At 42.9% G+C, this 13,812-nt stretch overlaps 3 protein-coding genes across 3 annotated transcripts; all 3 read left to right on the top strand.

Annotated features, from left to right (window-relative positions):
• The first annotated feature begins 966 nt into the window (after positions 1-966).
• On the top strand, positions 967-2,950 carry gja13.1 (gap junction protein alpha 13.1). The gene is made up of 2 exons (XM_062411502.1): positions 967-1,124; positions 1,670-2,950. Exon 2 carries the CDS (start codon positions 1,697-1,699, stop codon positions 2,558-2,560), a length of 864 nt encoding a protein of 287 aa, XP_062267486.1. The 5' UTR covers positions 967-1,124; positions 1,670-1,696; the 3' UTR covers positions 2,561-2,950.
• Positions 2,951-3,621: 671 nt separating this feature from the next.
• LOC133973100 (gap junction Cx32.2 protein-like) lies at positions 3,622-6,347 on the top strand. Its single transcript, XM_062410750.1, has 3 exons — positions 3,622-3,781; positions 4,510-4,643; positions 5,122-6,347. The coding sequence occupies exons 2-3, from the start codon at positions 4,515-4,517 to the stop codon at positions 5,746-5,748; spliced, it is 756 nt and encodes a 251-aa protein (XP_062266734.1). The 5' UTR covers positions 3,622-3,781; positions 4,510-4,514; the 3' UTR covers positions 5,749-6,347.
• A 374-nt stretch (positions 6,348-6,721) lies between these two features.
• On the top strand, positions 6,722-11,202 carry c18h1orf198 (chromosome 18 C1orf198 homolog). The gene is made up of 6 exons (XM_062410747.1): positions 6,722-7,049; positions 7,650-7,700; positions 7,840-7,950; positions 8,292-8,459; positions 8,670-9,101; positions 9,439-11,202. The coding sequence occupies exons 1-6, from the start codon at positions 6,744-6,746 to the stop codon at positions 9,493-9,495; spliced, it is 1,125 nt and encodes a 374-aa protein (XP_062266731.1). The 5' UTR covers positions 6,722-6,743; the 3' UTR covers positions 9,496-11,202.
• Positions 11,203-13,812: the final 2,610 nt, after the last annotated feature.

The raw sequence follows: 13,812 nt of genomic DNA, 5'->3' as shown, positions 1-13,812 counted from the left end.
GACTGTTAACAGGTTACACTTCAGGATCCACATAAAGTATATCTACAAGTCAATAAGCTTATTTGAACCTGCTGCCATCAGCTAAGTAGATGATAAATATGAAGCTACAGCCAGGAGACAGTCAGCTGAGCAGGAAGAGGGATGACTAACTCGGTTTGGTCTGAAAACGACAAAATAAAAATAGCGCCAGCGCCTCGAAAGCTCCCAAGTTAATGGGTTATATAATAATTGTTTAACCAGTAAAGAGAAGCTCACAGCTTTAGAAGGGGTAATAAGTGTCGACCTCTTGGGTCTTTTACGCAAAATGAATAGCCTCGTCTAGGACACGGTAATTCCACCTGCTTCTTCCTCGTCACTCAACTGTCTTTAAAAATATGTATCAGCGTCTTACAAAAACGTTAAACAGTTCTCTTAATAATTAGAAAGAAATTAAAGATGGACGATCCAGAAACGAAGCCAAAAGATTCTGGATGTGCTGCAGGGCGGAGCCATGGTGTTGATACGTGTCTTCAACCAATCGTGAGACGGTCTCAGCTGTCAATCATGATATTTCACCGCAATTTTACAGCATCAAATAACAAATTAAAAGCCAAACTTGTCAGAACTTACATCAGTGAGAGAAGAACTTCATAAAATTAAATTTTATTTGACTTGTGTTTTGACTTTTGAGTTTGGCCCCGGCCCTGTCCACGAACATGGAGGAGACAGGTGTTGGGACTCAACTGTAAAAAGACACAGTGGATTGAAAGTGTATCTCTGGACAGCATGAGCACTTTCAAACTGTTACAAGACAAAACAAGAGAAGCTGTAGTAGTGTGGTTTCAAAGTTAAGTTAGAGATACGTGGTCTTATGGCCTGTGTAAAGTCCAGAACTGGATCTTGGCCCCTGAACGAAGATACCACACCTATCAATTATTACACCCGTCCTCTTGTTCGGGTGTTTCATCAACTTTCTCCTCTCTGGTTTGCTGACTGGCTCAACATGACACGAGAGCCACATGCAGGTTGTGCAACACGAGTCCTCCCCAGGTCCTGCTGTCCTCACCCAGCGAAAAATCCAAGGTCCACTCTCAGTAGGTGATTAGATCTGACCAGAGACGGTCCAGCCCTGACCAGTTCAGCAGGTAAGATGCAGCACCTTCTATTCTCTGTACTGAAAACTGAGCTTTTATATAGATTTACAGAAATATATATTATATCTCCACATGCTGATTTACATGCATTCTCATTGCCATAGCTTTACTGCTGAAGTTTAAACCTGTAGTACTTTATTATCTGATCATATTTGCCTGAGGCCTAAAATGTTTAAACCCAGTTTTCATATAATTCCTTTTTCAGAAGTGCTGTAATAATAATGTTTTCATCATCATGATAATATTTCTTCTTGTTCTAAACATTGCTTTCTCTCGATATCTATATATTTAAATTGTAAATCATTGTTTGTTTTATTCTACCTCTGCAGTTCTTCATCAGTTGATTATTAAGCCTATGATTTATTTATACTGCTTCTTCCTTCTCGTGTTGCTCTGCCAAAAAAATGAAAAGTGATTCATCTTAGTGAAACAGAACAATGAGCCCTTCTTTCCACAGCAGAGGTGGAACCAAAATTGTGATTTCTTTCCTATTGATCAACAGAGTATTTACAGTATTTTCCTTCTTTCCATCTCAGATCAGTATCTGAATATCACATTCAAAGATGGGAGACTGGGGATTCCTGTCGACCTTGCTGGACAAGGTCCAGTCCCATTCCACTGTCGTCGGGAAGATCTGGATGAGCGTCCTCTTCCTGTTCAGGATCATGGTTTTGGGCGCCGGTGCCGAGGCCGTGTGGGGCGACGAGCAGTCGGGTTTCATGTGCAACACTCAGCAGCCTGGTTGTGAGAACGTCTGCTACGACTGGATCTTCCCCATCTCGCACATTCGCTTCTGGGTCCTCCAGATCATCTTCGTGTCCACGCCGACGCTCATGTACCTGGGCCACGCTGTGCACGTCATCCACGCCGAGAACAAGCTGAGGGAGCAGAAGAAGCTGGCTTCTGGTGGGACCAAGCTGAGCAAAGAGCCCAAGTACACAGACGACAAGGGGAAGGTGAAGATCAAGGGGAGCCTGCTGGGGAGCTACCTGACCCAGCTCGTTTTCAAGATCATCATTGAAGCCGCCTTCATCACGGGCCAGTACTACCTGTACGGCTTCGTCATGGTCCCCATGTTCCCCTGCTCCAAGAAGCCCTGTCCCTTCACCGTGGAGTGCTACATGTCCCGGCCCACGGAGAAGACCATCTTCATCATCTTCATGCTGGTGGTGGCCTGCGTCTCCCTGTTCCTCAACGTCCTGGAGGTGTTCTACCTGCTCTGCTCCAGGTGCAAGCGGAGGTCCAAGCAGGGAGCGCGGCACCTGAACTCGTCGGACAACCCGGCCAGCCTGTCCAACTACAGGCGGGCGGCCACGGAGGAGGCGCTGAAGCAGAACAAGCTGAACATGGAGATGGAGAACAGCATCAGCATCGGAGGAGGCCTGGACGGGGCCAAGGAGGAGAAGCTGCTCCTGAACACTCATTAAAATGAATTGTCTTGTTTCAGAATGTAAAGATTGAAGTTTTGTAACTGTGAGGTTGAAAGAAGATATGACATTAAAGCTGTTTTGAAGCCTAATGATTAAAGCTCAAGTGATACTTAGGGGCCAATTTTATACTTTTTTTAATGGAAATCAAATGATTTATGAAAATGTGCAATACTGATAATTATTTATTTATCTGTGAGTGAGCAGAATGTTGTCTGTGCCCAGTTATTGAATGTGTCCTTTATCAAGCTATTGTCATGCTCATTATCTAGGACTTGAAATTACTTTGCTTACTGAACAATGATGAAGATGATGATGAACGCGGTGAAGAAACTCTGATGTCATATTTTGTATGTTTTTTCTCATTTTTATTAAATGGTTGAAGTTGAATACATATTGTGTTTCATTCACTTTTCACTTCAACATCAAATAACTATTCACATATTTACTGCAATAGTGCTTCCACATGAAGAGTTCATTACTGATGAGTCTAACAATTATATTCAAGATAAAACAATTAAAATAAACAACATATAATGTCAGGCACAGCTCCTCAAAATCATATTATGAATGAAAAATCCTTATATATTGAGTAAACTATCATAAAAAGGGGCAGAAAAACTGTAAATATTCATATTTTTGAAGTATTATAGCTTTAGCTTTAAAAATACTACTTTATTATACAAAGGGGAATAAATACATGAATAAATATTACAAGGACTTTCTCAAATTCAATGAGACATCTTTGTGAAGTCAACAATATGAGATTTCCTCCGTCTGTTGAGATCTTATAAATCTCTGTGAGGAGGAAATAAAAACTTCTTTTTTTTTTTAAATCAACGTGACCGTTGACATAGTGTTCTCCCTGCTGGGTTATTGTACAACATTGGATTAGTGTGTGTGGAGATCGCACACGTATCCCTCTTACTTCATTAATTCAGTAGCTGTGTGGTAAAAAAGGAACGATGACACATGAACCGGATTAACCCCACCCAGTATTAACCAGTGCAATCTTTTCAGAGCTGAGCCCAAAAATGGTCAACTCGAGATTTATCATCTCACAAACGTCTCGACAACGTGACGGCCTGTTGCACAACACCAGCTAATCTAAAGTTCAAGGTATCACAGGCAGATCTTTCGTGTTCAGCAGCCTCTCTGTCACTCGGCTCCACAGCTGCCGACCGATCTGTTTGTCTGGAGCAAAACCTGCAACATTTAAAGGTGAGTTGTTGCGTTACTTTAACATTTTAAGATTAAAATTTAACTATTTCAAGCATTCATTTAATGCTTTAATTTTCAGTTGATCGAATAATCTCCTTTATGCTCATATATTGGTATTTATCATGACTATGAGCATTTTTTCTGCCTTGGAAGAGTTTTGCAAAGGTGTCAGTTTGCGTGTGCAACAAATCCAGAGTTTAGAGGAATTTAATAATTCAGATTAAAGCACTTTCCATAAATAAATATGTATTATCAATGTATTTCTAAAATCACATAAAGCAATGATGTGTAGTTACGATTGTCTGTAAAAACACTTCAGTGATAAAGTTTAGTTATATAACAGATTTTATAGATTCTTCTTTATGTTCTGAACATCAGGGATTTTACAGCACGTCCATGTGTCTGCACAACAAAAGATACTTTGCTGTTTTTAATAATGTTCATGTTCATTAATCATCATCTATTACAGCAGCTAGAACTTTTCTTTTTTTTAAAGAGAACATTTTAACCTATAATTTTTTCATTTTTATTATATTTTTCTCCTCTGCGGTACAATCATGGTCATTTAAAATAAGAATAGTTGCTGATGAATTATAAAAAAACATACATATGCTGCTATTATAGAAGATTGATTACATTTTCATTATATTTAACTTTTTTGTTCATGTTTTCTAGTGCGTTTTGTTTCCACATAATTCATTAATAGAGTTTTTCCTGTTGCCTCTCAGGGACCATGGGTGAGTGGGGTTTTCTCTCGTCTCTGCTGGACAAGGTCCAGTCCCACTCCACGGTCATCGGGAAGGTGTGGCTCGTTGTGCTCTTCATCTTCAGGATCATGATCCTCGGAGCTGGAGCAGAGAAGGTCTGTGTGGCGGTTTACACGTTTCTGTAGCTTCGGTGCATCACTGACTAATGGCACGCAGGAGTTGTAGAGGGAATAACATCCTCTAGTGGCCATAAAGAAAGGATAGTGCTGCATTCATCAGGTTTTAATTTGTGACCAGACATATTTTTATTATAAATACAAGTGCAGTTTACTAAATTGAGCTTTTTGCATGTTGAAAATAATATATATATATATAATATAATATATCTATTTGGATTTAAATCGGCTATTTAAAAAAGCCTTTCAAATTAGTTCATTAAACGTCTGTTTCCTGCCTACAATATCATTTTGTGTAGTTTCACACAGCAGTACTCCAGTGCACCTCCATAATGATGCCACCAGGGGGCTTTTGATGATTTGTTTAAAGTCAATAAAACAACTCTTTCTAAAAGCTCCCAGTCTGTTTGTTGTTTACAGTGCACATTTAGTAACAGCCATTTCTGTGATGTTACAGGTTTGGGGCGATGAGCAGTCGAACATGATCTGCAACACCAAACAGCCCGGTTGTAAGAACGTCTGCTACGACCACGCCTTCCCCATCTCCCACATTCGATTCTGGGTCCTCCAGATTATCTTCGTGTCGACGCCGACCCTCGTCTACCTCGGCCACGTGCTCCAAGTCATCAGCAAGGAGAACAAGCTGAGAGAATACAACAACGCCCACTCGGGGGGCTTCAAACAGCCCAAGTACTCCGATGAAGCAGGCCACGTCAAGATCAAGGGCAACCTTCTGGGGACCTACATGACCTCCATATTCTTCAGAATCATTCTGGAGGTCGCGTTCATCGTGGGTCAGTATTATCTGTACGGCTTCATCATGGACCCGAGGATCGTCTGCTCCCGAGCTCCGTGCCCCTTCACCGTCGAGTGCTACATGTCGCGTCCCACGGAGAAGACCATCTTCATCATCTTCATGCTGGTGATGTCCTGTATCTCTGTGGTGTTCAACGTGGCCGAGGTCTTCTACCTGTTGTGTGCTCGCTCAGCCCGGCAGAAGTTCAAACTCGCTTCCCGTTCTCCCATCGCGATCCAACCCCCTTTCAACCAGGACATGAAGAACGAGAAGCTCGGCCTCCACTAAACCACTTACAGCAAAGCCTGAGGGACATCGAGCCGGAAGGCAAATCTAAATCAGTCACACACTTTGTCAAACAAACAGGAGTGTGACTAAAGATGTGTCTCACAGCAGACCGTGGCCTGCAACATTACACTGAGGGTTATTTATTTATTTCAGGCTTCAAAAGTTCCTGAAAATGTAATTTTGGGACATATTGCGTAGATTACAATATATGACACAATTTGAGTTTCTGTGCTTTTTACATTGTGTCTTGTGTTGCTTGACAGTTTTTAACACTTCCACCTGAAACTGTCCACTGTGACCTGGGACAACCTGGACTGAAGGTCAGAGGGACCTGACCCATCAATGCTCAGACCTCTGTCTCTGTGCTCACTCACATCGACCAAAAGCCTTTTTACATCACTGCCAGCTGTGTTCATGTGTAAACGTGCCTATTTTTCAATAAAATGCTCTATTTTCTCCTAAATTGTTAAAGTTTTCAGGGATTCGCTTTTGAAAATGACAATATTTTTACATGTTTTGTATTTTAACATGACTGCATGCACATTGTGCTTGTAACCAAATGTGAATTTCATGAATTCATTAAAGTCACTTTTATGAAACATGTATTCTGTTTGAAAAAACACCTACACACATTCCAATTTTTACAGAAAAGAATAAATATTAAATTTGAAAAAAGGTTGAAATTCTTTCCCTATGTGATGCTAACTTTAGCATCGAGGTACAATGGTAATATATTTTGTTGTTGTTATTTTATATCAGCATCAAACACTTATCATAGATATAAAGACTCCAAACTATGATGTAGGAAAAACTTATTATTATATATATTATAAATTATATTAATAACATCGTGAAAACAAGGAGCCTGGAAAGTGACCACAAGGGGGCGCCGTTTACACGCGCTCAGAACAAACCACGCCCACGACCCGCCCCCTAAGCACGGCCGACCCCGCCCTCCTTCTCCTCACAACATCAACAGCTGGGAGCAGCCAAAGATGGCGACCGCGACCGTAGCGGGGCTTGAGGGCCTCAGGACGGAGGAGAAGAAGTTCGAGTACTTCTCCTCCATCAACTCCATGGCGAGGAAGATCATGCAGGAGCGGGAGAAGATCAAGGCGCAGCACGGCTCCACCTGGGAGAAGATGTCGCCGCAGGAGCAGGACTGCGCCATCGACAGCTGCATGATGGACCCGCACATCCGAGCCCGGTACGCGATGCACCGGGTGGAGCGGGACGAGGTGGCCTGCTACCCCAAGCTGCTGCTGCAAACCGGGCAGAAGATGGTCCACTTCGGGGAGGAGGTATTCACACCGCGGCGTCTGAGGGCCGGGGCCGGGAGGGGATAGGGTCTGAGGTCCCAGTAGCACGGTTAGCTTCGATGCTAACTAGCCACGTAGCCATTAAAATATGATGGGCGACGTCCCGGTGACGTCATGAACCTACGCACACTGTGATTTTAACATGGATTGATTGATTGATTCATTTTATAGAAGTGCCATACATGGTTGAGGAATCTCTCATTAAAGTGCTCTTATTTTAAAATGATTAGTGAAACACTTGTGTGTGTGTATCATACATTTATATATATATGTGTGTGTGTGTGTGTGTGTGTGTGTGTGTGTGTGTGTGTGTGTGTGTGTGTGTGTGTGTGTGTGTGTGTGTGTGTGTGTGTGTGTGTGTGTGTGTGTGTGTGTGTCCGTCCGTCCGTCCGTCCGTCCGTCCCAGACTGGGTTTAAGCCACTGTTAAGAGACAACTTGTGTTACCTGCTTCATCTGTGAGTCATAAAGTTTCGGCTCATTGTTGTGTAATTATCTTCTTATTTTCCTCATGAACTAATTTCCTTGTTTATTGACAGTTTGTTCAGTGTGTAACTGCAGCTTGTGTGTCTGTGTGTGTTTAGGACCTCACCTGGCAGGATGAACATTCAGCTCCCTTCTCATGGGAAACAAAGGTAAAAGAATATATAGATTTATTCACAAGTGGTTTCAGACAGAATTGTGACGTGTTCCTTGATCCTAAAATATCTTGAATTATATAACCACTGGTTCTATGTTTTTATAGTTATATAATTTACTTCCCACGTTTTTCAGAGTCAGCTGGAGTTCAGCCTGACACCGGGCTCTGCCGACCAGGGAGTCTCCGCCTCGCAGCCGGAATCCAAGTCCGCCAAGGCTCCTCACTCCAGCCAGATGGGACCCAAGGTATGAGGAGCCCTCTGGGGTCAGAGGTCACTGTGGTGTACAGTTTTGGTTGTGAGAAATACTCACATATTGTACGTTAGTGGAGATAAGACATAGTAGAAGTATTTGTATTTTCCGTTTGTCTTAGTATAGTTGAGCTTTGAAACCAAGGAAACAATTCAATTGCCAGAATTCATTTTCATCACATTATTGATGCTTCAGGCTCATTTCCAGAAATTTAATTATTTCAATGAGCATCATCTTAACTTCAATATAGAACAATTACTACCGGAGGGGCCCTGGTATTTAAACTGTTTTAATATCTAAAGCAGTTTAATAGAATGAGTTGTTGTTTTGTGAAGGTGACCGTCAGCGAGGGGCGAAGGCCAGAGGAGGAGTCGTCTTTCTGGAAGATCAGTGCCGAGAGGTCCAGGCTGGAGGGCGAGCAGGCAGACTTCCAGTCGCTGACCCCAAGTCAGATCAAGTCCATCGAGAAAGGAGAGAAGCCCCTCCCCTCCTACCTCCGACAGGTGAGCGATGAGGTCCACTTTGCTCTTTTTACTTTTAATATCTTTTACTGCAAAGCCTGAAAAACCACTCGTACTATCTATACAAGAAGCCTCAAAAGAATTTCAATAACAATTTCTTTCTTTGAGTTATTTTAATATTTCAATTTGTTCTTTGCAAAACTTAACTTAAATCTTACAAAGCCAGAAGTCAACGCCACAATTTCTCCACAGGAATCCTCCGCCCCCCCCAAGGAGCCTGAGGCAGCGGAGCCCCCCCCTCCAGCTCCAACCAGACCCGCAAAGCAGAAAGCGCCCAAGCCCCCCGCTCCCCAGCCCCCGGCCCCCATCACCCTTAGCGCCCCGCCGGTGTCCATCTCCATCTCGTCAAAGCCCGCCCCCCCGGCCTCCATCTCCATCTTGTCGAAGCCCGCCCCCCCGGCCTCCATCTCCATCTCGTCGAAGCCGGCCCCCCCGGTCAGCGTGTCCTCCTCAGTGGCGGGATGGGAGCGGTCCCAGAGCACCCTGCCATCCGTCAGCAACACCCTGGATGAGATGATCTCCTCCAACCTCATATCGAAGCCCGCCAACATCCCCACCCGGGTGGAGAGGCAGCGAGAGGTGGAAGCTCCACCCAACCCAGACCTCAGCCCCACATTCTGTCAGGTGAGTTGTTAAACAGACTTTGTTGAGGTTACAGAGGGAAATAAGAACAGTGACTCAGCACAGCGTTTGCTTTGGATGTGAGGTCGGACTGTTTTCATGCAGCATCACGTCGGATCAGAACAGAACCAGACGTTGGATTCACAGCTTCACACGAGAACAAACAAACCAAATGAAACGAGTTAAACTTGATGAAAAGCTTTTGTGTATACAACGAAAATAAATGGGGGGAATCGTTGATAGATCCCAGACATAGTGAGACACATCTGGGTGTCGACTGTCTTCTCCAGCCTCGGACAGTGTTTAACTCTAGTCTCTCTCTCTCTCTCCCTCTCCCCAGTTCAACACAAGCAACAACATCCTGAAGACCGGTTTCGACTTCCTAGACAACTGGTAACCCGCAGCCGAGCACATCCACCGCTCTGAATGATTCATCATCGTCACTCTGAAGAAAGGACCACGCTGCCATGACTACAGACATCCACATCTAGATTTAAAACACACCCGTCTTTACAGTCCACCACATTATGTTCTAGTAATCATCTCCAGTGGCTTGTTTAGACATTATCTCACTGCCTGTGCGCCGGGGTTTCCCCCTCCACTAGAAGAGCTCCCTCTCTCCGCTCTGACTAGGTTTGCATCTTCTGCCTGAACACCTTCTGTCCACGGGATGTAGAGTCACCAGGATTGAACCTCACAGGAAGTGGACGCTGCTCGTCACTGTGCATCCACACTGCGAACCACTCGGGTGAAGATTGAATTTTGATCAAATCTTTTTCCGGATGTTGAAAATCGAACCAAAAAAACCCCCAAATGATAGAGTGCAGAAGTTTTTCTTCAGGTCGCGAGTCGAAATGTATTTATTTAGCTTGTTTGAAACAACCATTGTTTACCAAAGTGCAGAACCGGCTTCAAACAAAAGTGAAAGACTAGAATAAACGGATGGTTTCAATCCATCTTTTAAAGTTTAAATACCAGAGTTTTCTATTGAATTGTCTAATTTCATAACTGGGTTTTACACGAGACGTTTGAAGTGGAAAATGGCTTCCATGCTGCTGATTCAACTTCTCTCTGCTTTTCATATGGAGCAAGGTTTAATTAACTTGTCCGGCTTGCGAGCCATAATTATAAAGAACTTATAAATAGCAGGAAACCTAAACCTAACATCACTAACCAGCATAACCAGTGACGGTTGCTTCTGCTCCCCTCCCACTGGATGCTGAGTCATCATTGCCATACTGTAATCTTTCAATTATAACTTTAGAAAAGGGAAATTTAAAGCGCGTGTTACGAGCCACTAACCAGTTTTACACTTACTGGTTATCGTTATCGTTAATGACTCTGAACTGGTGAATAGTGTTGCTCGCCGTGTGGATGCACAGTGATGTCTTTAGCCAGCCGCCTTCTTATAGACGCTAATCCAGGAAGTGAGAACAATTTTGTACCACGGGCATGGAACCATTGATGTGTCTGTGCAAACTCTTTAGATTGTTTTGTTGTGCAGGTTTTTTGCTCTCTGATGTGCTTTTTATTTATATCTATATATATATATATTCCTATAAACCTTTTTAGAGCTATAGAGTTTAGTCGTGCTCGGTGCTGCAGTCCCGGCCCACATGTCACGGGATTCCTGGAATAGTGAGCACGCCTGGAGGAGGTTGATGAGATGGAGGAGATCATTGAATCTTCACGTAACAGGAATACTGTGGAATGAATTTCCATTTTCACACATTGGATGGAAACCAGGCGGCTGCTCTCTTTGGCATTAAGCAAAAATAGAACCAGGAAGGAAGAGCAGCCGTGGAAGTGCTCAGACTTTGGTCGTGGAAAACACACGGTACTTGACAACGCTTCCTCTCCGCCCCCCCACCTCTCCCAGCTCTGACCTCCACCGAGTATGAAGATCACACGCAACCAGACGTGTGTGCTTAGGCCAACGGGCAGGCTTGTAGTGATTTGTGACAGTTTTCACAACTAGAGTACTATTTTAATGAATTTTATATTTATCCGCTGATTGTATCTTTATGCTACACATGTATATTGCACTCATGCATTTTGAAGTCACAGATCCGAGAGAAGTTAATAAACGAAATTGTACAACTTGCATCTTGTCTTTGTCTTTTCCTTAATAAAGAAGGAGAAATAAAGAAGTGATTATTGGTCGATAACTAATTGAAAGAAGCTAAAACACAAAGATTTAGTTTCAGGTTGGATCAACTGACTCTGGGATTGTTTTCTCCTGCTTGTTTTGAATCTTGTTGACCTTCCTCTCAGCTCCATGACATCAACTCCTCCAGCTGTAATTTCTACCAGATCCAAGATGCCATTCAGGAGAGGAGCGAGGGGGGGAGGACGTCTGGTGCTTATAGGAAACTTTGCGTTGTTCATTTAAATACTGCGCCCAGTAGACATCAGACCTCTGTCTCCCCCGGGGGCCAAGCAGCTGCCATGCATTAAGTCTTTAAGGAGTAAAGTGTTAAATAGATAATGTTTGTTGTGAGTCTGCCGGAGTTGGACCCACACATGAAGCAGGAGGTTGTGTTTCATTGTCCCATGTCCCTCTGACGTGTGATGTTTACGCTGTGTGTCGTTTGTTATCGTCTGTGTTTACAATACAAGTCTGTCTCATAATTTATGATCATCTGGTAGAGATGATGTCATAAAGTCTAAAGCATGAAACTCCATAACTCACGCTGACTTGAGTGATGGCACGTTCAACACAGCGCTCCCTAGAGGCACAAACATGTTGGTACAACTTACTGTCTATTGTAATAATAAAGACGTGTGAACTACATTTCAGTGTATTAAATATCGTATGAACAACTCATGTTTACAATACATTATTCATGCGTTCAGGGTTGTGTGTGTTTGTGTTCATCCTCCCTCACACCGAACTGAGGCCCCTCTGTGATCCTGCACCTCCTCCCTTCACCTCCAGACCCTGAATGGCTGCTCTGTGTTCCCTCTCTGCAACGTCTTCAATAAAAGTTTGGCTGAATGAAAATAACAGCACGATATCGAACTCACAATGGAACAGAAACACAACTGTGTGTGGTAGCGTTAGGTCAAAATAACAAATCAAGAAAGACAAAGAAAAGCAACAAACATTTTAGAGGCTGAAATTTGATAATTTCGTTTTTTGCTTAATAAAATCAATATAAGATTAGCTTTATATCCCCCTGCTGGGGAAATTCACTTGTTACAGCAGCAGACGGACAGACCACAATATCAATTATTAAAAAGCACTTCACATCAGGTCGAGACTAGAAATATACATAGAGCACATGTGAAAGTATAAAATGGAGAATTAAATAATCTAAAATTTCAATTAAAATACTGAGAAAATGTACACATTGTAAACCTTTAATTACAGACTACACTATTTATAGAGAAACGTAAAGGTTGAGTATTGACACGTAACAAGTCATTTTGAATACAACTGCTTTGGCAGATGGTTTTCAGTCTAATTTCATGCCACACTTTTGTTTTGAAGGGTCACAACTCCTCTCCAGACCCTTGTTAGGATCCAGGCTGCGGTCTGCAGCAGCTCTGACGGGTTTGGACCGGGTCCGGTTCTGGAGCAGCTGAGTATGTGCTCGGCCTCGTCCTGCAGACTCCAGCACATCTGTCCCAGGGTGCTCACAGCATTCCCAGCAGGAGCTCCTCCCAGTCTCCACATGCCTGAGCCTCAGTCGCTTCCCCTGGAAATTCTGCAGAATTCTTGTGGCATTTTAACTGGCATACCTCCCACAGAGAGACACACACACACACGGACACACACAGACACACACATTTACACAAGGCCTTTCTCTCTTCACGTCATCATTTCCCTGGAACAGTTTCTAATTGCTCTATTTTGCTCGGCACCGAATTATTTAATTAGACCAGAGAAGTTTGGCAAGCAGAACTGATATTTATCCAAATTAATAAAAGAACTGAGTGTGTGTGTGTGTGTGTGAGTGTGTATGTGTCTCAGTGTGTGTGTGTTTATGAGCCCAGTTTACTGTGACTACAGGGCTGCAGTGTAGTGAGCTGAGTTTAAGCCAGAGTAATATAAATTTAATTTAATTAAATAAAACATAAAGGTTCATTCTGCATCTCTGAAATAAGTAGTTTAACAAAACTTCCCTTGTGGCCTCAGCGTCTGCTTTTCAGCAGAAGTCCCATCTTGTCGAGAAAAGATCTTTTTAACTATAAATAACTTCTGGTTTATTATTAAGAAACTGAGGAAGTGCAGTTTGGACTCTGATGCTTTATGGATCCTTGACAGACTCCATTTATTTCACCGTTACTGGTGACTATGTTTTAACAGCTGCTGAGTCGCACATCAGTAGAAACTGTACATTTCTGTGATAATCTGTTATATTCAATACAGTGAGCAGATGTTGTGTCTTGTTGCTGGAATTAAATTTACACTTCAGAGGTTCTGGGGATCAAGTGGCCAATCAGCCTCGAGGTCAACGCTCTCAAAGAATGTTTAAATAAATAAAAGGTCCAAACTGCGTTCTATGAATCGAAGATTTTCTAAAGTTTGTAAACTGAAGGATGAGATGTTCCTTTATGAAACTTTCTGAAGTAAACTAAATCTTTAGGCGACAAAGCTGAGACACTGAAGTGTTTCTCTAAGGAGACGCACAGACCAACAAAAACCTGACGATCACAAATGTTCTGCTTTTACGTTGTCCCCTGAACAGCTGATGGTCTGGAGACACAT

The sequence above is a fragment of the Platichthys flesus genome, chromosome 18 (assembly GCF_949316205.1).
Source record: "Platichthys flesus chromosome 18, fPlaFle2.1, whole genome shotgun sequence".
In the NCBI taxonomy this organism is placed as follows: domain Eukaryota; kingdom Metazoa; phylum Chordata; class Actinopteri; order Pleuronectiformes; family Pleuronectidae; genus Platichthys; species Platichthys flesus.
Note: the sequence above shows the minus strand (reverse complement) of the source record. Positions and strands in the feature narration are given on the sequence as shown.